General features: G+C 38.2%; 1 protein-coding gene across 1 annotated transcript in view; it reads right to left on the bottom strand.

The window, feature by feature from the left end:
* LOC6038065 (ATP-binding cassette sub-family C member Sur) overlaps positions 1–22544 on the bottom strand; it is a 173177-nt gene that overhangs the window by 47420 nt on the left and 103213 nt on the right. The window contains exons 10-13 of the mRNA XM_038250893.1: positions 18746–19255; positions 18194–18562; positions 11854–11959; positions 3098–3368 (exon numbers count right to left, since the gene is read on the bottom strand). Of these exons, the coding sequence (XP_038106821.1) occupies positions 3098–3368; positions 11854–11959; positions 18194–18562; positions 18746–19255 (1256 nt within the window). The remainder of the gene's footprint in view (positions 1–3097; positions 3369–11853; positions 11960–18193; positions 18563–18745; positions 19256–22544) is intronic.

Raw genomic sequence — 22544 nt, 5'->3', positions numbered from 1 at the left:
TGCTCATGCTCTAGTTCAAACCCATAGAGAAATTTGGTGTCCAATAGACCTAACAATCCAGTTCTCGACTTATATTGACAGTTACAACGAAAGGCAGACTCTAAATCTAATCTAGTCTAATCTAATCAATTCAACGAAAGGCAGACTCAAAAAAGAAAAAAATCGAAATGGTCAAATATCTTTTCTAGATTTTTGCAAATTTCAAAATAATATCAAATAAATCAAAAAATACCATGTGTCATGAAAATGGCAAAGTTAAATGTTATAATCTGGACTGCTAACAAAAAAAAGTAAAATAAAATTTGAAATGGGCTTATCATTACAGTAGAGTGGGTTAATGGTGCGCACCTAATGGTAATCGTTCTATCGCTGGTGACCATACAACATGTTTGATCCGTTGTATATGGGTCATTCCAGGTCAACTGGGTACACTTTTGGATTCGACCTTCACCGATTTGGACCAAACTTGGAGGGAACGATCATCTATCGATAGTTACCAAAAATCCCAAGTTTGGTGCTGATTGGACCATCCCTCCATTTTTGACACTGCCCTCTTTTTTCAGGAATTTCTTAAAAACTTTTTTTTCTTCTAATCATAACTTTGAACCTATTTGAGCAAAAGACTTTCTACAGGTTGCATTTTATAGAAAATTGTTTAAGGAATTCGATAAAAAAAAGTTAAACCCTTAAATACCCCCTAACATTATATTTTAACGTTTCATGTATAAAAATTCAGTTTGGACCAATTCCTTATATTTTTATTTGTTTTGTTTTATCACCATCGTGTTCCCCGAACAATTTTACATAATAATCAATGTAAACCTCAAACTAAAATGTACTATTGGTGAGATACAAAAATTTTACTGAAAAAAGTTTGATTTTACGATGCTCTGTCCTATGAATTCAAATTCGAAATAAGTTGCTCACATATAAAAACCGAACCCAGTTGATCTGGAATGACCCATATACCAAATGGTACCCTTTTCCATGGCCTTCAAAACGAAGCACTAGGAATTACCTCGAATCACTTACATCCCGAGAACCAGGCAATTGCTCTAAAAAAATGAAGTGCCCGACTTTGCCAATACGGGGCAAAGTGATTTTTCAGTTAATTTTTGTGTAAAAAATAACTTTTCATAAGTTTAAAATTGGGGCTTGTTTTTTACTCCAAATGAAGATAATTTTGTGGTATATGACTACTTTAAACTATACAGTATGTAAAAAAAGTATTTACACCCCTTGGGCACTATGCACATTTTGTGATGAAACATGTAACAAATTAAAGTTTGACAGGAACCTAGTACTACATTTTGTTCAGAAACTCATGCCGAACATTTTGCTACAAAAAGCTCATAAAAAGATGTGTTCTGTAAAAAGTTGTATAACAAATACTATTACAAAAATAAAAAAGGTGCAAAAAAAGTTTATACACCTTTCGAAAAATTAACATATATAAAGTTATTTCTTGACAAATCACCATAAATACAGTCTCTCAACTCCAAATAGGCATCCTTGACTGATTGAAAAAATAATTTGGATTAAATATAAAGTTTACTAACTACTTAGTATAAAAGTTTATATAACTCTGGAAATTTATATAAAACTTATCTAAACTTAATTTTGCAAAGTTTCAATTTAACTAAATGTCAATATATTACCGTATAATTGCTAAATAAACATTTTGGAGTAGGAATAACACCGTTTTTCCACCAACACCATTTTTCGTTGGAATTTCGTACAAACCCGGAATTACGTCGTCGGAAAATCCGCCGGCATCCGAACCGGTCCACGATTCACAAGTCAACCTATGTGGAATCGGAAAGGGCATTAAATTTCCGATCTTTTGATACCCAAACATCCAGGTTTTCTATAAAACCCACGTTGTTAAATACCTAGGCAAAAACGTTGTTATGGTTTCGTTTGAACAACCTGCCAAAAATGTATGGAATTTCGTAATTTTTGTTCTCGTGGATCAAACTTACTTTTTGCCCAGGTATTTAACAAAACGTAGTACTAGGTTCCTGTCAAACTTTAAATTGTTACATGTTTCATCACAAAATGTGCATAGTGCCCAAGGGGTGTAAATACTTTTTTTACATACTGTATAAGTACTAACTAAAGTTTAATTCCAGATTAAATTTTCCTATGCAGATAACCCATGACTCATAGGTTGTTTTGAAAATTTACTCTAGAATTTTTAGGGTTTAAAACCTTCCTATTTTCACATAAGTTATATTTTTTGGTCCTATTTTAGCAGAAATAATATTTTTTGTGATTTTAAATTATTTTACCAGAAATAAACGTTATCCAATGCGTTTGATTTTTTTTTTTCATACAAAAATGTATGGAAATTTTAAGAATTTTAAGGAAAAATGATGATAAAAAAATAAGAAGAAGAGGAATTTCAAAAATTCTTTAAGGGTTAGCAAGGAAACTGCCCAGACCAAAAACTAGTTAAATGGTTTCAAAGATTTCGTGAACCTGAAGTTTTGTAAACCCTATTTAATAGGAAATGGTGGCAAAACTGGTGTCAAAGGTATGTAATATAACATCAGAAACTGGTAATTTTTATTTAGTTTCTGATGAATGTTATATAATAACTCAAAAAGAGGTAATACTAACCAAACAAATTTTAAAACATACAAAATTTTAATCTGTTTTTGGAGTAGGAAAGAACTTAAATTGAGAAAAATAAAATGTTCTCACTTCCAATGATGAATTTTAATTATTTTGTGAGCACATTGATAACGCAGTAAAAAAATATGTAAATAAGGTGTAATTTTTGAAGGATGAATATTTTCTCTTTTACAATGTTATTTTAATTCAGTTTAGACTAAATAAGTTTTATTACACAAGAAAAGTTGTAAAATAATACATTTTTCTGACAAAAAAGATGATTTTTCTCTCTATCTGCTCTTTTTAGAATTTCATCAAACGGTCATCACGAATTTGACAGATCGCATACTTTGATACAAAAAAATCCTTACTTTTTTTAGACCGTATCATGGATACTTATGTATGCAATTGCGACAAGAGAGCACCCCATCCAACTGACCCGTTGCGTGTCAGCCCACCGTCTAAAACCAGATTCACCTACCATAATGACCAGCCGGGCCGGCGAGTAGAGTGCCCGGGCGATGGCGATGCGCTGCCGTTGGCCGCCGGACAGCTTAATTCCCCGCTCGCCAATCTCGGCCAGATCGCCGTCCGGCATCAGCTCGATGTCCGGTCGGAGGGCGCACGCACGGAGCACCCGGTCGTACCGACGTGCCCTCAGCGGTTCCCCGAACAGGATGTTGTCCCGGACGGTGGCGTTCAGCAGCCAGGGACGCTGGGGCACGTACGCCACGGCCGGAGAGGAGAAGGTTCTGCGGGAGTGAATTACAAAATATGTTAGTTTTTAAATTAGATTTTTTTAGAAACAACAAAAACATCAATGATTTCCCTTTAATTGCTCAAGCAATTTCTTCCATCACCCAGCAGACGACCGCTCCGTCCAATTCACATCCATCACTCGATGTAATCGATCTCCAGACGGTCATTTCTCAGGACCGCACACATCCGGTGTGGCACCTTGTTTATGGCATTTCAATGGGGGTCACTCCAGCTGGTGCCATTAATTCTGACCCAACCAACCCACCAACCAGCCAAAGGGAAATGAAAAATCGAACCACATCGACAATCTTTTTCCAGATTGACCCATTTGACCGGAATCGCCCCCCGGATTAAGTCGTCCTTCAATGCGTTTGCCTCCACTTCGTAATTGAGTTATAAGGACGTTGGTTAATTTATGGTACGCCCCCTGGGAAGGAGGTGGGAACCTTAAGCCTACGAGCCTGTCTTCGAAATGCATTTTGCATTTGGCTGTTGAACATATCTGCACCAGTCTGGGCGCTGAGAACTCTGTTGAACCAACTCTTGATTGCTCCCACTAGGCCAGCTGTGCTGCCGGCAGGAACTCTGGACGAGGTATTTGAGTTGGCAAGCAAAAGTTGTTTTTTTCCGTTTCTATTTATTTTAAATTCGCGGAACTACTACTCTCTGTTGGTATTTATCTGTTGGCTGTCTGTACTTCATTTCCTGTAAGGGTGACGAAACTTTTTTAGTTTTTAGTTTTTAGTTTTTAGTTTTTAGTTTTTAGTTTTTAGCTTTTAGTTTTTAGTTTTTAGTTTTTAGTTTTTAGTTTTTAGTTTTTAGTTTTTAGTTTTTAGTTTTTAGTTTTTAGTTTTCAGTTTTTAGTTTTTAGTTTTTAGTTTTTAGTTTTTAGTTTTTAGTTTTTAGTTTTTAGTTTTTAGTTTTAGTTTTTAGTTTTTAGTTTTTAGTTTTTAGTTTTTAGTTTTTAGTTTTTAGTTTTTAGTTTTTAGTTTTTAGTTTTTAGTTTTTAGTTTTTAGTTTTTAGTTTTTAGTTTTTAGTTTTTAGTTTTTAGTTTTTAGTTTTTAGTTTTTAGTTTTTAGTTTTTAGTTTTAGTTTTTAGTTTTAGTTTTTAGTTTTTAGTTTTAGTTTTTAGTTTTTAGTTTTTAGTTTTTAGTTTTAGTTTTTAGTTTTTAGTTTTAGTTTTTAGTTTTTAGTTTTAGTTTTTAGTTTTAGTTTTTAGTTTTTAGTTTTTAGTTTTTAGTTTTTAGTTTTTAGTTTTTAGTTTTTAGTTTTTAGTTTTTAGTTTTTAGTTTTTAGTTTTTAGTTTTTAGTTTTTAGTTTTTAGTTTTTAGTTTTTAGTTTTTAGTTTTTAGTTTTTAGTTTTTAGTTTTTAGTTTTAGTTTTTAGTTTTTAGTTTTTAGTTTTAGTTTTTAGTTTTTAGTTTTTAGTTTTTAGTTTTTAGTTTTTAGTTTTTAGTTTTTAGTTTTTAGTTTTTAGTTTTTAGTTTTTAGTTTTTAGTTTTTAGTTTTTAGTTTTTAAGAGAACTTTTTAGCAGTCACCCTGTACTCCGAATGCCAACCAGGTAGGTTGTTGCTCCACAGCCAGCGTCGATAGCAAGCGATCCACTAGATAAATGGAAAAACTTTGAAACATTTCCGCACGAAATAGTTGGCTGTACTTTGAAAAAATAAAATAGAAATAGACCCGCTCCGAGTACATCCCACACACAGGGCAACAACCAGATTGAATATTGATATCTACAGGCGGGAAACGCCACATCTGACAAAAACCTAATGCATGTGGTTTTTCCCATTGCTGGTCGGGGATGAGCATTTCGATTTTCAAATGAAATTTTCCGAAATTTTTGAACACCACAAAGTGAGCCTCAACACGCATGACTCACCAGCGTTCTATGAGTTCAAAGTATGGAAGGTTGAAAGAGCCACACACAGATAAGCCAAAAAAAATTTAAAAGTTCACAATCCAGAACATTTAATGCCACACGCTTTTCCCGGAAAACTTTTGCCCTTTTCCCCGCCCGCCTAGGTCACGCCCCCTCTTTTGGACCAGTTGAATTGATTTCTAGTGAATTTATTGGTTTAGCTTATATTTATTTTTCCGCTTTGGCTCCGACTAAGACTGTTTCGTGTTTGGTTTATTTATCTTTTTTATGCTCGGTGTGTGTTTGTCTGTTGTTATTTTAGCAAAAGCTTTCGCGTACCGAAGGAAAGTCGTGGGGAGTTTAATCCTTTTTCGCTGCAACAAAATCTAGCGATTTTTAATCGAGGCCACAAGGCAGCAGTACATTTTGACCGCTTATAAAATGTGCACGAGAATAATGAATAACGATTTGGCGAATGGAACTGCTAGACTTTATTGTTTCCCTAGTGAATTTAAATTTGGATTATTGTGAATACTAGTTCACAATAAGCCTGTGGGTGGGTTGAAATAGGTTTGTAAAAATAATTATTTCCAAAGTCCAAGATTTGCACTGTTTTAAAACAAAAAGTATTACAAAATGTTTTTTCAAAACTTTTGTGATGTTAGAAACCAAACCCCTCATAATTGTAGATCAAAATTTGTGTAATTGTCTGCTCTACAACTTAGTAAAATATTGTTTCACTCTAAAAAATAACCTCTAGTTAGAAAAAACACGAAATTTTAAAATGAAAAAAAAAATGTTCTAATTGAAAAAAATATCCTTTTGTAACTCGAAAAGTACATTAAATTTCCCATAAAATGACATGTTACAAAAATGTTTACAGTCAAGTAACGAAAAATGGCAGAAATTTTAAAACTTGTTTAGTGTTTTTTATGAAAAAAAAAGTTTTTTTCGGAATTCTGAGTACGCCATCAAATCGGGCGACAATTTCACATAAAAGTCCCTTTGACACCAAATTTCTATTTCATCACCGTTTCAGGCTGCAAATTATTGAAAAATACCTCTTTAAGCATGTTCAAAAATGAAAGGGGTCGAACCACCCGGTCGTTACGAGATGTCAAAAAACGACCCACGGATTCGTGATCAGAGACAAAAGTTACCCCTTAGAATAAAGTTTCACGCAAATCGAAGAGGGGTCGGGGCAAATGCTGTTTTTGTTTTTGTTTTTGTTTTTGTTTTTGTTTTTGTTTTTGTTTTTGTTTTTGTTTTTGTTTTTGTTTTTGTTTTTGTTTTTGTTTTTGTTTTTGTTTTTGTTTTTGTTTTTGTTTTTGTTTTTGTTTTTGTTTTTGTTTTTGTTTTTGTTTTTGTTTTTGTTTTTGTTTTTGTTTTTGTTTTTGTTTTTGTTTTTGTTTTTGTTTTTGTTTTGTTTTTGTTTTGTTTTTGTTTTGTTTTTGTTTTTGTTTTGTTTTTGTTTTTGTTTTTGTTTTTGTTTTTGTTTTTGTTTTGTTTTTGTTTTTGTTTTTGTTTTTGTTTTTGTTTTTGTTTTTGTTTTTGTTTTTGTTTGTTTTTTTTTGTTTTTGTTTTTGTTTTGTTTTTGTTTTTGTTTTTGTTTTTGTTTTGTTTTTGTTTTTGTTTTTTGTTTTTGTTTTTGTTTTTGTTTTTGTTTTTGTTTTTGTTTTTGTTTTTGTTTTTGTTTTGTTTTTTTTGTTTTTGTTTTTGTTTTTGTTTTTGTTTTTGTTTTTGTTTTTGTTTTGTTTTTGTTTTTGTTTTTGTTTTTGTTTTTGTTTTGTTTTTGTTTTTGTTTTTGTTTTTGTTTTTGTTTTTGTTTTTGTTTTTGTTTTTGTTTTTGTTTTTGTTTTTGTTTTTGTTTTTGTTTTTGTTTTTGTTTGTTTTTTGTTTTTGTTTTTGTTTTTGTTTTTGTTTTTGTTTTTTTTTGTTTTGTTTGTTTTTGTTTTTGTTTTTGTTTTTGTTTTTGTTTTTGTTTTTGTTTTGTTTTGTTTTTGTTTTTGTTTTTGTTTGTTTTTGTTTTTGTTTTGTTTTGTTTTTGTTTTTGTTTTTGTTTTTGTTTTTGTTTTTGTTTTTGTTTTTGTTTTTGTTTTTGTTTTTGTTTTTGTTTTGTTTTTGTTTTTGTTTTTGTTTTTGTTTTTGTTTTTGTTTTTGTTTTTGTTTTTGTTTTTGTTTGTTTTTGTTTGTTTTTGTTTTTGTTTTTGTTTTGTTTTTGTTTTTGTTTTTGTTTTTGTTTTTGTTTTTGTTTTTGTTTTTGTTTTTTTTTTTTGTTTTTGTTTTTGTTTTTGTTTTTGTTTTTGTTTTTGTTTTTGTTTTTGTTTTTGTTTTTGTTTTTGTTTTTGTTTTTGTTTTTGTTTTTGTTTTTGTTTTTGTTTTTGTTTTTGTTTTTGTTTTTGTTTTTGTTTTTGTTTTTGTTTTTGTTTTGGAAGCGTCAAACCAGATTATCATACAAACATTGTCAAAGCCAGGTATACTCGAGAAAGAAGTTGTTTGGAATAATGGTTGAAAATGCTTTCAAATGATGGATTTGGACATTAATATAACAAGTCATAGAGTAACAATTTGATAAACAAAAACAAAAATATTTAACATCTGTGTGGGCCCGCATAGTGCCCCCCCTGTGTATGGATGTCAACCCCCTGCCTCCGCACGTCATCACACACAGCTGTCAGCGTTCGGCAGCTCAGCGAGTCCCTCAGCAGCGGTCGAACAACTCGGTGGTGACTCGGCCACGTCGGGGGACCCCGACACGTGGGAGACCCAGTCTCCACAATGGCGAATCCTGCCAGAAGAAAGATTTCTTTTCTGGTGAAATCTTGTGTTTTTTTTTTCTTGACATCCCCTCAGCGCGGTGGCAGGTGAGTTTTAAAAAGGCGGTGACGCATTCTGGTGGTGTGCAGTGTTTTTGTTTTTGTAATGTGGTCAAGGAGAAGATAGAGTGACGAGGAGAGAGGAGTCGAAAAAAAAAATTGATTTGTGTGAGAGGGAGAAAGAAATGATAGGTCGGCAGGAGTGTCAGACTTTTAATCTCTGTACAGTTTTCTTGGTTTATCTGCAAAAAATCATTTGTTCTCAAGCATTCTTTTGTGTATTTTGAGAATGTTATGAGAAATATGTGTCTTCTTATGGTAATTAAAGCACCTGGTTGCTGAACACAGTAGAAAATAACGCGGATTTTGCGAAAAGAACGGATGTGAAAGGACCGTAAGGAAGTGGTCGAAGGAAACTGTTTGACGAACTGTTCACTGGAAAGTTTGAGGTGACAGGGCTTGTGAATGTCCACTTATGCCTGGCGTAGAGATGGCTTGTGGATGTTTACTAAAAGGCCTGTTGAAGTGAAGACTTTTGGATGTTCACTCATGCCTGGCGAAGAGATGGCTTGTGAATATCTTCAGTCAGGCCTGTGGAGGAAGGGTTTGTGAATGTTTACTTAACGACTTGCGAGAAGACAACAACGGCTTGTGAGCTCTCACTGAAAGGCCCTTCCGGCTTGTGATCTCACTGAATAGGCCGCAACGATTCAACAACGGCTTGTGAGCTCTCACTGAAAGGCCCTTCCGGCTTGTGAACTCACTGAATAGGCCGTAACGATTCAACAACGGCTTGTGAGCTCTCACTGAAAGGCCCTTCCGGCTTGTGAACTCACTGAATAGGCCGCAACGATTTGCGAAATGACATCGACGGCTTGTGAGCTCTCACTGAAAGGCCCTTCCGGCTTGTGAACTCACTGAATAGGCCGCAACGATTCAACAACGGCTTGTGAGCTCTCACTGAAAGGCCCTTCCGGCTTGTGAACTCACTGAATAGGCCGCAACGATTCAACAACGGCTTGTGAGCTCTCACTGAAAGGCCCTTCCGGCTTATGAACTCACTGAATAGGCCGCAACGATTCAACAACGGCTTGTGAGCTCTCACTGAAAGGCCCTTCCGGCTTGTGAACTCACTGAATAGGTCGCAACGATTCAACAACGGCTTGTGAGCTCTCACTGAAAGGCCCTTCCGGCTTGTGAACTCACTGAATAGGCCGTAACGATTCAACAACGGCTTGTGAGCTCTCACTGAAAGGCCCTTCCGGCTTGTGAACTCACTGAATAGGCCACAACGATTCAACAACGGCTTGTGAGCTCTCACTGAAAGGCCCTTCCGGCTTGTGATCTCACTGAATAGGCCGCAACGATTCAACAACGGCTTGTGAGCTCTCACTGAAAGGCCCTTCCGGCTTGTGAACTCACTGAATAGGCCGCAACGACTTCAACAACGGCTTGTGAGCTCACTGAAAGGCCCTTCCGGCTTGTGAACTCACTGAATAGGCCGCAACGATTCAACAACGGCTTGTGAGCTCTCACTGAAAGGCCCTTCCGGCTTGTGAACTCACTGAATAGGCCGCAACGATTCAACAACGGCTTGTGAGCTCTCATTGAAAGGCCCTTCCGGCTTGTGAACTCACTGAATAGGCCGCAACGATTCAACAACGGCTTGTGAGCTCACTGAAAGGCCCTTCCGGCTTGTGAACTCACTGAATAGGCCGTAACGATTCAACAACGGCTTGTGAGCTCTCACTGAAAGGCCCTTCCGGCTTGTGAACTCACTGAATAGGCCGCAACGACTTCAACAACGGCTTGTGAGCTCACTGAAAGGCCCTTCCGGCTTGTGAACTCACTGAATAGGCCGCAACGATTCAACAACGGCTTGTGAGCTCTCACTGAAAGGCCCTTCCGGCTTGTGAACTCACTGAATAGGCCGCAACGATTCAACAACGGCTTGTGAGCTCTCACTGAAAGGCCCTTCCGGCTTATGAACTCACTGAATAGGCCGCAACGATTCAACAACGGCTTGTGAGCTCTCACTGAAAGGCCCTTCCGGCTTGTGAACTCACTGAATAGGTCGCAACGATTCAACAACGGCTTGTGAGCTCTCACTGAAAGGCCCTTCCGGCTTGTGAACTCACTGAATAGGCCGTAACGATTCAACAACGGCTTGTGAGCTCTCACTGAAAGGCCCTTCCGGCTTGTGAACTCACTGAATAGGCCACAACGATTCAACAACGGCTTGTGAGCTCTCACTGAAAGGCCCTTCCGGCTTGTGAACTCACTGAATAGGCCGTAACGATTCAACAACGGCTTGTGAGCTCTCACTGAAAGGCCCTTCCGGCTTGTGAACTCACTGAATAGGCCACAACGATTCAACAACGGCTTGTGAGCTCTCACTGAAAGGCCCTTCCGGCTTGTGAACTCACTGAATAGGCCGCAACGACTTCAACAACGGCTTGTGAGCTCTCACTGAAAGGCCCTTCCGGCTTGTGAACTCACTGAATAGGCCGCAACGACTTCAACAACGGCTTGTGAACTCACTGAATAAGCCACAACGATTCAGCAACAGCTTGTGAGTTCTCACTGAAAGGCCCTTCCGGCTTGTGAACTCACTGAATAGGCCGCAACGATTTGCGAAATGACATCGACGGCTTGTGATCTCAACGGAAGACATCAACGGCTTGTGATCTCTCATTGAAAGGCCCTTCTGGCTTGTGAACTCACTGAAAGGCCGCAACGACTGGTGAACACTCACTGGAAGGCCTGTCTGGCTTGTGAGCTCAACGGAAGACATCAACGGCTTGTGAGCTCTCACTGAAAGGCCATCCGTTGTGAACTAACTGAAAGGCCGCAATGACTAGTGAACACTCACAGAAAGGTCAAGCCTGGTAAAGGTAAGGAAAGAGTGAAAGTAGAAAAAAGTGGAGAGATACATTCACTAGTCATTATTAAAAATGTGTATGGCACCATAGCGAACAAGTGGAAGAAAGAGAGAAGAAAAAAATGGTTTTGTAAAAATGTGTGGGAAAATACATCAAAAGAAAGGATAATCGATGATAATCGAAAAAAAAAACAATTCGCGAGTAGCGTTTTCCTCTTTCATCAGACGGTCGTCGTCGAGGCGTGTTTATCGTGGTAGCTGCAAGGGTGTCGGCACCGAATTAGCGTCTCCATAATGATTTGAAAATTATATCCTTGTGCTGATTCTAAATCTTAGAGGAGAATGCATGTCAGTTTTCAGCAAGTAGGTACCTTCAAATGAGAAACAACAGCGTTGCTGTATTTTATTTTTCTAGAGAAGGGGGGAGATGTGTGGGCCCGCATAGTGCCCCCCCTGTGTATGGATGTCAACCCCCTGCCTCCGCACGTCATCACACACAGCTGTCAGCGTTCGGCAGCTCAGCGAGTCCCTCAGCAGCGGTCGAACAACTCGGTGGTGACTCGGCCACGTCGGGGGACCCCGACACGTGGGAGACTCAGTCTCCACAACATCTGCGACCTTTTGGAAAAGTATAAGTAAACAATGTAGATGGCGCCTTTTGCGGTGACTGTGGCCATCCTTTGATGATCATTGATTTAACGTTAAATATCAGATAAAAAATGATGTCCTTTAAATAAACCTGAGCAGCAGAATCGTTTTGCTTTTACAGATGACTTAGTTCCTTGTTTTGATTCTATTGAAATTTTTTCGACTGCTCATGTTATCATAATCATTTACCCTGTTTTTATTTAAATTAGAATCATTTTACGTCGCACAACGCTGCACACATACATACAACCACATCCAACGTAATACTTACTTGCTCCACGTGACTCGGCCGGACAAATGATTTATTTCCCCCAATAAGGCGGCCAGTAATGATGATTTACCACTTCCACTGCGGCCAACAATAATCGTTAGTTTTCCTGCGTGTTTGTACATGTGTGTGGGTGTTTGGGGGGTGATGGGTGGTGTGAACATACACACATACACACGTGATGACATATTTGTCCAGCCAGCACGATGGTGTTGCGTTTTTTGGGCAAGAGGGACAAAAAAAAATGTCATGGAAAAGAAAAACGAGACGAAAAGTGATATCAATCTGGTGGCATGTTTTCTTTTTTTTTTATTTTCGTAGGAAATGTTATCTGGTCGAGATTGGAGGATGTAAGCTTTCCTGGACAGGTTTGAGCAGGTAATGCGATTGTTGAGTTTGCCTCTTGGGATCAAGGAAGGTTTAGGTTTGGGTCTGTACAAGAATAATTAATCATCAATTTGATTGCTTTGCTGATGCTCATGAAAAATCTGTTGAAGAAAATTCACAAGAACTCAAATGCTTTAAAAAAAACGTAACTTAATCCACCCTAGGGTGGTTGGTGCCTTCCTCACATTTAAAGGGTGCTATCCAAAATAGACACAAAAGGGCGATGTTTTTCAGTGTTTTATCAATTTGACTCATTATTCATACCACTAGATTGGATAGTCTTCATATTGCAGGGCACTTATATGCTTACACGTTTTGATAGGGTAGCCAGATCCCCAATCCAATTCGTGCTTGTTGAAAAGGTCTTTTGACTAGGGGTTGGTCAGAGTTAAAGTTTTAACCATTCATCAATATATTGACGTTGTTTTTGATATTTCGTCAATATATTAACGAAAAATGTTTCGACCTGCATTTGGACACCTTGGTTTGACAGATGACAGATTGAAACAACAACCACATTTTGACGACCGAAGTTTTTTGCGTTTCCGCTTATTCTCTGCTAACAATCCGAAAATCCTTGAAAAATAGAAATACTTAGTCGAAAATTCGGTCAAATCCGGCCATCATGAGAGAGAGCTCTTACCTCAACGAAGAATTTGCTCTTTTGACCGCGTAAAACGGAGTTAGAACGGTAGAAAGTTTCAGAGCAGCAGGCAAAAGGAGCACCTCCGGTGCAGCTTGCGGCAAAGTTTAACGAGTTTCCCGGTTCGCAGGATTTTTTCAGGTTTCTGACCATGAATATGACCGTATTTTTTTTTTTTTTTTTTTTTGAATTAAATATACTTTATTGAATCTTTCTTATAATAATTACATTTGGTTTACATAATAAGTGGTCAGCTGTGGCTCTTCAGCTTTAGTTTGCTTTTCGTGATTTAAACACTGTTCATTTTTATAACTTTAAAAGTATATGATTTATCATTTTTGTAACACTAGGTACAATGAGGAAAAAAATGTTAAGAAAACATAACCTAACCTAAAACTAACTTAATCTTACCATAAACTAAACCAATCCTTGAATCAAGGGGTATTCAGATATAGCACATTTTTCCCTGAATTTCAAACATTTTTCTTGAATCTTCTGATCCAACATTTTAACTTCTGCTAATTCATGAACCTCACTTGATCTTGTCCAGCCAGGAACATTCAAAACCATTTTGAGTACCTTGTTTTGGACACGCTGGAGCTTCAATTTATGAGTTCTAGCGCAACACTCCCAAACAGGTACTGCATACTCAATAACGGGGTAAATTATTTGTTTGTAAACTGCTAACTTATTTTTCAAAGATAGCTTTGATTTTCTGTTAATTAAAGGATACAAACACCTGATGAGAATGCTGCACTTGTTCAATATTTTATCTACATGCTGCCGAAACAAAAGTTTCGAGTCAAGTATGAGACCTAAATAGACAACTTCCTTTGACCAGGGTATCGAAACATCATTCATTTTAATCAAAACATCATCCTTTGGGACAAATCTGGCCGATTTGGAAAGTGGAAAAATGATGGTTTGAGTTTTGGCTGCATTTATGCGAATTTTCCAGTCGCCAAAGTATTCGGAAAGAACGTCAAGACCCTTCTGAAGACGGCCAACTAAATATCTGGTTATTTTACCCTTATAAATAACGGCAGTGTCATCAGCAAAAAGTGACAACACACCATTACCAGGAAGAGTAGGCAAATCAGATGTAAAAATATTGTACAGAAGTGGGCCAAGAATACTTCCTTGGGGAACCCCAGCATCAATGTTGAATAATCCAGAAGCAATCCCATTCAGAAAAACCTTGAACGATCTCTCCGAAAGATAGTGCTGGATAATTTTGATAAGATACATTGGAAAACCGTATAAATACAGTTTATGTATCAAACCATCATGCCAAACATTGTCAAAAGCCTTCTCAACATCCAACAAAGCCATAGCAGTTGATTTAGACTCAAGCTTGTTCTGCTTGATGATTTTAGTTACTCTCGTAAGCTGATGAGCAGTATTATGTCCCTTTCGGAAGCCAAACTGCTCGTTCAAAATTATATTATTATCGTTGGTAAAATCCAAAAGCCTTGAATAGATGACCTTCTCAAAGAGTTTGGACAGACTACTCAAAAGACTAATGGGACGATAACTTGTTGGCGATGTTGGATCTTTTGAGGCTTCAAAATTGGTATGACTTTGCCCAGCTTCCAATTGGTGGGGAAGTAACCAAGTTGCAAACATTTATTGAAAATATTGGCTAGATGTTGAAAGAACTGATCACTCTGTTTTTTCAACACTAGATTAAAATGTTATCAAAGCCTGGAGCTTTCATATTTTTCATTTGTTTAACTGCAACTTTGACTTCCTCACCAGAAACATGGGAATCTGCAGGAAATTCAAAGGTAGAGTCATTGATTGTTGAAATACTATTGGCAACTGATGTTTCTTTACGGCTGGTCATGGAAGCGCCAAGATTATGTGAACTAACAAAATGAAGCCCAAGTGCATTTGCCTTTTCCTCGGATGTAATCAAAGGAGAATCCTCAACAATAAGAGGAGGAATAGGCTTTGGTTTGTTTTTAAGAACTTTTGAAAGTTTCCAAAATGGTTTTGAATAATTCCCAAGCTGGCTTACATGTTTTGAAAATTCTTGATTTCTGATATTGTCAAGTCGGTCTTGTATGATTTTGTTCAAATTGTTCACTGAAATCTTTTGTCATAGTCCCCAGTCCGTTGATATTGTCTCCTATAAACATTCCTAAGTCTAATCAAGTGTTTAGTATCTACGTCAATATCAGTTACCTTAAAATTAACAGGAACCTCCCGAACGTTGGCAGCCTCTGCTTGGTTGATAGCCTGCTGGATCACCTCCAGCGAACGATCAATATCGGCAGAAGTTTCCGGGTGTTGATCATAGTCGATGTTGCTGTCGACCACTTGCTGAAACTGCTGCCAGTCAACGTTGTGGTAATCTTTCCGGGTTGGTTGCCGCTGCGGAGTAACGGAAGCTCCAACCTCCACAACCACCGGATAGTGATCAGAACTCAACTCTTCAAACACCTCAGGATGAGCCACGTTCTCAGCCATATTGGTAATGAAGAAGTCGATGATTGAGTGATTCCCAGACCGAGCCACCCTCGTTGGACGATCCGGACTCACAACGTTGTAGTATCCGTTTTGCAGATCGTTGTGCAGAATCACTCCGTTCCGATTCCTCCTGCTGTTGCCCCAAACTTCATGCTTCGCGTTGAGGTCACCAGCGATGATGTACTTTGCGCTCCGCCGTGTCAGCTTCTGGATATCGCTCTTCAGTTTTGCTGCTGAACCATCTCTGGCATTCACCTGACGTGGGCAGTATGCAGCAATGAAGAGTACTGGGCCAACCGAAGTGGGAATTTCCACTCCAACGGCCTCGATGATGTCCAGCTTAAAGTGTGGCAGCCGGCGTGGCTTGAGATCACGATGAACAGCGACAAGCACACCTCCTCCTCCAGAGGTGGTCCTATCGAGCTGCGTCGCGATCTTGTAGTTTTGCAGATAAACTTTTTCACCGGGCTTCAGATGAGTTTCCGTGATGGCAGCTACGTCGATCTCCTTCTCGCGAAGAAAATCCACCAGCTCTAAATTCTTCCTCCTAATGGAGCAAGCGTTCCAATTCAGCAGCTTGAGGGACCTACGATCCATACTGGATGACGAACGAGGTCAGCACTTCAATCTGCTGGGTCTTGGTTTTGCATCCACGCAGTGCAGCGGACATCTGTTTGAAAATATTGAGGAGTTCGGTTGAGGTGTAAAGATCATTACCATTTTCCTCAACTGCTGGTTCTTGGGTTGGTCTTGGCTCCTGGCTGAAGCCCGGTGGTGGCGGTCTCGGCTCCTGGCTGGAACCCGGCCGTGGATGATTCATCTCAGCTCTCTTCCTGGGATCCAACGGCAACGGTGCCAAGTTCGGGACCTGGCGTCGCGGTTGAAGAGGTGGAAAATTTTGCTCCACCAGGGCTGGAGGAGTTCTACGACGCTGAGGCTGATTCTTCGTCGATGCTTGCTGCCGAATTTTCACGAACTCAGCTCTCTTGGGGCACTTTCGGTCGGTTGACGAGTGCTCACCGTTGCAGTTGAGGCACTTCACCAGCGAATCTTGGATGCACTGGGATGTGATGTGCGCATCGGTACCACATTTGGCGCAACGACGCTTCAGGTGGCAGTTCTTACCTCCGTGCCCGAAGCCCAGGCAGTTGAAGCATTGTGTGACGTCACGATGCACTGGTCGGTATCGCTCCCACGACACGATAATGTTGAAAACCGCTCGAATTGCCTTCAGCTCAGGAAGCGTCGTCGATCCCTTAGCCAAATGCAGCAGGTAGAGCTGGTCACGGTACTTGATGTCTTTGTTGCGTCGGCTCATTTTGTGCACGGCCAACACATCCAGTTTCAAAACTTTTAGCTCGGCAGCTAATTCCTCCACTGGCATGTCGTACAGACCTCTGACGACGATTTTGTACGGCTTATCCATGACGACATCATGGGTAAAGTACTCCGCCTCGTTTTCGGTCAAGTAATCCTTGACCAGTTGATAGTGCTGCCTGGATTGCACCAGCACCTTAAATCCGTCCTGACACAGACGAATGTTGCCTTGGACTTTCCCAGACTTGATGAGTTCAACCAGCCCCGCTCGAAAGTCGATCGTTGCTGCTGATTGCCGCACATAAAAAGGAGGCAGTTTCTCCTTTCGCTGTTTCACTTCATTCTCCTTTGCTTCCGCTACCTGGTCCTCGTCAGGCAGTCCAGCAAACTTGTTGTTCTTCAATAGCTGCTCCTCGTGCGACGAAGAGTTCTCCTCCTCCTCATCCATCGGTACAGTACCGTCGCTCTTTTTCGTCTTTTTGCTGTTCGATGTCACTTCCAAAAGCACCTTCCTTTTGGAAATTCCCGGTTTTTGGCCATCAGTTGAGGTCTCAACCTTCCTTTTGGAAATTCCCACTTTTTTGCCTGCTTGAGCCGCAGGTAGGGCAATATTGCCGGCGTTTTGCGCCGGGACGCGACGAGTCATGTTGATTCAGACAACCTTCACCAACGAATGCTCGGATAACAATGAATATGACCGTAATTTCTCCTTTCGTGTGAAAAAGGAGGTAAAACATTCATTAAACTTAAGTGCTTATAACTTTTGATAGGGTTGTCAGATCTTCAATGTCTTGGACGCATTGGAAAGGTCTTTTGATTATCTATTCAACGATATGTCGCATGAGAGATCCGGACAACGGTTTCATCAACATATCTGAGATCCGGCCTCCAAAAAGTGCATAAATAACACTTAAGTGCTTATAACTTTTGACAGGGATGTCAGATCTTCAATGTCTTGGACGCGTTGGAAAGGTCTTTCAAATACCTTTCTGAAAATGTATAACATGACAGGTTTTCTTACAAAAACCACCCTTTTTACAATCTTCCGAACTTTAGTCAAAATTGTTTTTTTAGCATAACTTTTGAAATACTTAACAAAACTGCATAATTTTCAATAGCGACTTATGGGACCCCAAGACGGATCGAATGACGCCAAAACGGACAAAATCGGTTCAGCCAATGTCGAGATAATCGAGTGCATATTTTTGGTGCACAGACCCACATCCCTACACACACACACACACACAGACATTTGCTCAGAATTTGATTCTGAGTCGATAGGTATACATGAAGGTGGGTCTAGGAGGTCTAATTGAGAAGTTCATTTTTCGAGTGATTTTATAGCCTTTCCTCAGTAAAGTGAGGAAGGCAAAATACCAGCCAGAATGCGAAACTCTGATAAGTTCAAATCCATTTCGCACCATCACCACCAGTCAGTAATGAAGCACTCAAATCCCGTCCACAAAACAATGCCTAGTCCAACTGCTTTCCTCTTCGGCATGCCAAATGAACCTACGAACCAACCTGCGGGAATGCTTAACCGTTCAATCCTCAGCTCCTGGCCCAAGTTCTGCGCCGAGCTGTCATCCTCAAGGGCTGCTCCCCACCGAAAGCGTCCATTCCGGACGGTAACCACCGGTGGCTGTCCCACGGCGGAATCTTCCCCTCCCTTGGCAGGTGACATTCCAAGGCCCAACTCATTAGACTTGGCCCCAACGCCGTCCAATTGAGCAAAGATGGGACCGGGGCTTTGGTGACGTGGGTTGGGAGTTGTTTTGCGGTTCTTTTGCGAGTGGGTTCCAGGCTCAGGAGTGTCGTCTTGGGATGGCACCTGTCCGGAGGGTTGAAGGGTATTTTCGCCCATTTTCGATGAATCGTTGAATAAATTATTACCTGTGGTTGGAGAAGATAATAAGTTTTTAATTTCTATTGGTGTTCTTGACTGGATATCATCAATTTAATAATTTATCAATTTATCAATTTATCAATTTATCGATTTTTTTTTTCAATTCAAAGCAAATTTTGATTTAAAAAAATCAATATTTCTTCATTATCATCATTGTTATAGATACTCACCACATTTTCCAACGTCTCCCAGTTTTCCATCCTTCAACGAGGAATTCTGAAGAATCCCACCTCCATCTCCCCCGTCATTGTCATCGTCATCATCCAACTCGTCATCAACGGCGGCCGCCAGCCAAGGATCGTCACCCACAACGTCATCAGCCCTAGTACCTCCCTTCTTGTTCCTTGGACGCCGCCCCTCCCGAAGTCGCTTCTGGTCCACATCTCGCCCTCCTCCCACCCCACCAGCACTAACCACTTCCGGCTGGGCCAGAAAGGCCTGCAACCGACGGGTGCTCACCACCGCCGACAGGATAATCGGAATCGTGATTGGAAAGATAAACAGTGGCACCGTCAGTTGATTAAACAGTGCCAACGAGGCAAACAAACGGGCCGCCGTGAATTGGATCCTTCCGTCGTCGGCGGTGGATGACGTCGCTTCCGGCGGCGGCTCTTCCAGGTGAGTGAAAGCGGCCACGGTGACAAAGGTTATCAGCACGGACGAGACGTGCGTCAGGAGCACTGGGGTTGTGGGACGGTTCAAAAGGGAAAAATGAAACAAGTTAAATATTTCGATTAATTAAGATTGTCCACTCAGTTGCACTAGGAAGGTGAATAATCCCTTCTAAAAAAAAAGGAATACAAAAATTTTGATAATAAACATTCTTTATAATAATTCGATGTTTTGTGCAATATATAAATGGATATTTCGTACGAAAAGTAGCTAAAATTTTATGGAATAATGTGTTAAACGGTCTACTTATCATCGCCAAAATTAAGAGTACTGAAAAGTACTTTTCAGCATCGATTTGAGTGCGAAAAAGTTTCAACACTTGTATCAAAACCTTTGGATATTGTTTTTGTTTTGCATTTATTTTGAGGGCAAATAACATGTAAAAAGGTAAAAAGACGTTTAATAGGAAAATTCAACTTCACGAAAAATGTTGAATTCAACTCTTTGCAACTCTTTGGCATTGTTACCACTCATCAAACATATTCTTCATAACTTGTTGGATAAATGTAAGACTCAAGCTAAATAAAACTTCTTTTTGCCACTTGTTGCATTTGTTCGATTTATTTGATTTGCTTCGCAACATTTTATATATTTTCTCGTCTTTAATATTTTACAACAAACCAAAACGTCAAATTACCAAACAAATTACTAACTTTGCAGGAAAAGTTCTTAAAAGTGCACCCTGGTTCTAATATAAGCGCAAAATTATGCCTAAACATCGATCGTTTCAGTAAAAACCAGAAAAGCAGTGCTCGTGAATTTTCGCGGCAAAAACAAAGCAATTTGCAAGACTTGTCAACCACAAAACATTCAAATTTAACGGTTATCAAATAACTGTTTTGGTTGGGACTTTAATGAGAAAAAGAAGGTGCACGAAAAAAAAATCCCGATTCTGTATTTGACTTTCAATCACCAACAGTTGAAATCTCAAAATTCTAAATTTTTCGAAATTTGTTGTTCGCTAGAGTATGGTTCCCCTTAAACCGAGATTATAGCTAAAAAAAAGATTTTTGGAAAAATCTGAAATGCTGTTAAACCAAATCTCAAAAATTAATTTTATGATGAAAATCAAATTTTCAATTGAAAATTATTAAATACATTTTTTAATAAGTGCACCGTTTTCAAGTTACTGTTTATTTTCAACAGAAAAAATCCCGTTTTTCAATATTTTTAAATTGTGTCGAAAATGTAATGTTTCTTTTTTTGATTCGCTGTATTTCAGCAACCCGAGGTCCAATCTTAAATGTAACTTTGGCAATTTTTAATGAAATTTTCTGAAAAATAATTTTTGGAATGGACAATCATTGGCACTTGAAAAAATTAAAAACGGGAATTTTTCAGTTCAAATTGCACTTAAATTAGCTTTTTTATTTCTCAGTTAAAATCGCACTCTATTAAAATATCTGTAATGTACTTTTCGATTGCCCCCTCCCCCTTCATAGTTGGTACGGGTGAAAAATATTTGTTTATAAATTTCAAAATTTCAATAGAAATTTAAGTGCAATCAGCTGAAACCAATTTGAATCATTTTTAGCATGTTAAGATTGATTTATTTTTTTTTTTGAATTTTTGATTTTGTTTTTAATTTTTGATGTTCAGTATAGCTATAGTTTTTATTTTCGTCAAATCTTACATTTTTTGAAAACAAATAATTGCAAAACATCACAAAAAGTGTAAATACATTTTCAAGCACGTTTTGCATTCAAATGTTGAGACTATGGCCTGTTATTTATTATTTTTTATTCACTTTGCTTTTAGGCCTTAGGGAAGGCCTCCATAAAGTTTGAGCCAAATAAAAAAAAATACAAAATTAAAAATGATCGAAATCAGCAGATTTCGTGAGTGCGTCAATCCCGGGAATCCCCGGGACGAAATCCCCAGGATTTTCGCAAAACTTGGATTTCCCGGATTCCGGGATTCTTAAATATTTTGTCCCAGTTTTCCGGAAATAAAAAAAAAACATTCTGGCCTGGAAATTCAGATTTATATGTAAAACAAATAGAGCAGCGGAATATTTAATATCCTGTCAAATACATAAAGCATTTGAATTGAAATCAAATTATTATGGAAAATTTCTGAAATTTTGATGTACAGATCAGAACTGAATTCGAAACACGAATCAGAAGTTTTCACGTTTTACATGAAATTTGTTCTTTTGACCATGCCTTTCAATTTAAAGCTTATTTTTTGTTATATTCAATATTTGATAAACACAAATTTAATGTTTAATGTACTGCCCTTATTCAGAATGCTAGGCCTGATTTTATCCATTGCTTAAAAGTGATTAAGATAGATAATATAAAAAATATTTAAAAATAATACAAAACACCGAATTAATACTGGATATAACATTTAACATTGACTAGCAACTACACATGTCATTTGCTTTATTTCAGTTTTTTTATGAAATTGTCTAAAATTCCTTTTTATTTTATGAAGTTTTATACCAATTAAATTTGTTTTAAAGAAAATAACTCATTGTGAATCGTATTGGACAAACAATTGTGGTTTTAAATTTTTTTTTCACTGTGCAGATTGTATTCTAGACTATCACCAGTAAATGGATATCAAATTATTCTACCATTTCAAGAATATCAAACTTAATAAATGTATTGAAAAATGGATAATTCTCCGCCAACTCACACAGCAGTTGCCCCGACCCCTCTTCGATTTGCGTGAAACTTTGTCCTAAGGGGTAACTTTTGTCCCTGATCAGGAATCCACGAATTTCAAAACATTTTTTCGTAAAATCGCGATAACTCGTGATGTTTATTAGCAAACCACTTATGTCTACATATCAACATTTTTGTAATTGTCTGCTCTACAACTTTGTAGAACATTGTTACACTCTAAAAAAATAACCCTGCAAAGTTAGAAAAAACATAAAATTTTAAAATGAAATTTTTTGTTCTAAATGAAAAATTGACCCTTCTGGGTCAATGTAGATTCGAAAAGTACATTAAATTTCCCATAAAATGACATGTTGAAAAAAAATTTACAGTCGAGTAACGGAAAATGGGAGACTTTTAAAAACTTTTTTAGTGTTTTTTTCGATGAAAAATAGGTTTTTTCGGAATTCTGAGTAAGCCATTAAATCGGGCGTCTAATTTTACATAAAAGTCCCTTTGACACCAAATTTCTATCTCAACACCGTTTCAGGCTGCAAATTATTGAAAAACACCTCTTTTTTCGCATGTTCAAAAATGGAAGGGGTCGTACCGCCCCTCCGTCATGAGATATCAAAAAACGGACCTCGGATTCGTGATCAGGGGCAAAAGTCCCTAGGACAAAGTTTCA

Source organism: Culex quinquefasciatus, chromosome 2 (genome assembly GCF_015732765.1).
Source record: "Culex quinquefasciatus strain JHB chromosome 2, VPISU_Cqui_1.0_pri_paternal, whole genome shotgun sequence".
Lineage (NCBI taxonomy): Eukaryota > Metazoa > Arthropoda > Insecta > Diptera > Culicidae > Culex > Culex quinquefasciatus.
Note: the sequence above shows the minus strand (reverse complement) of the source record. Positions and strands in the feature narration are given on the sequence as shown.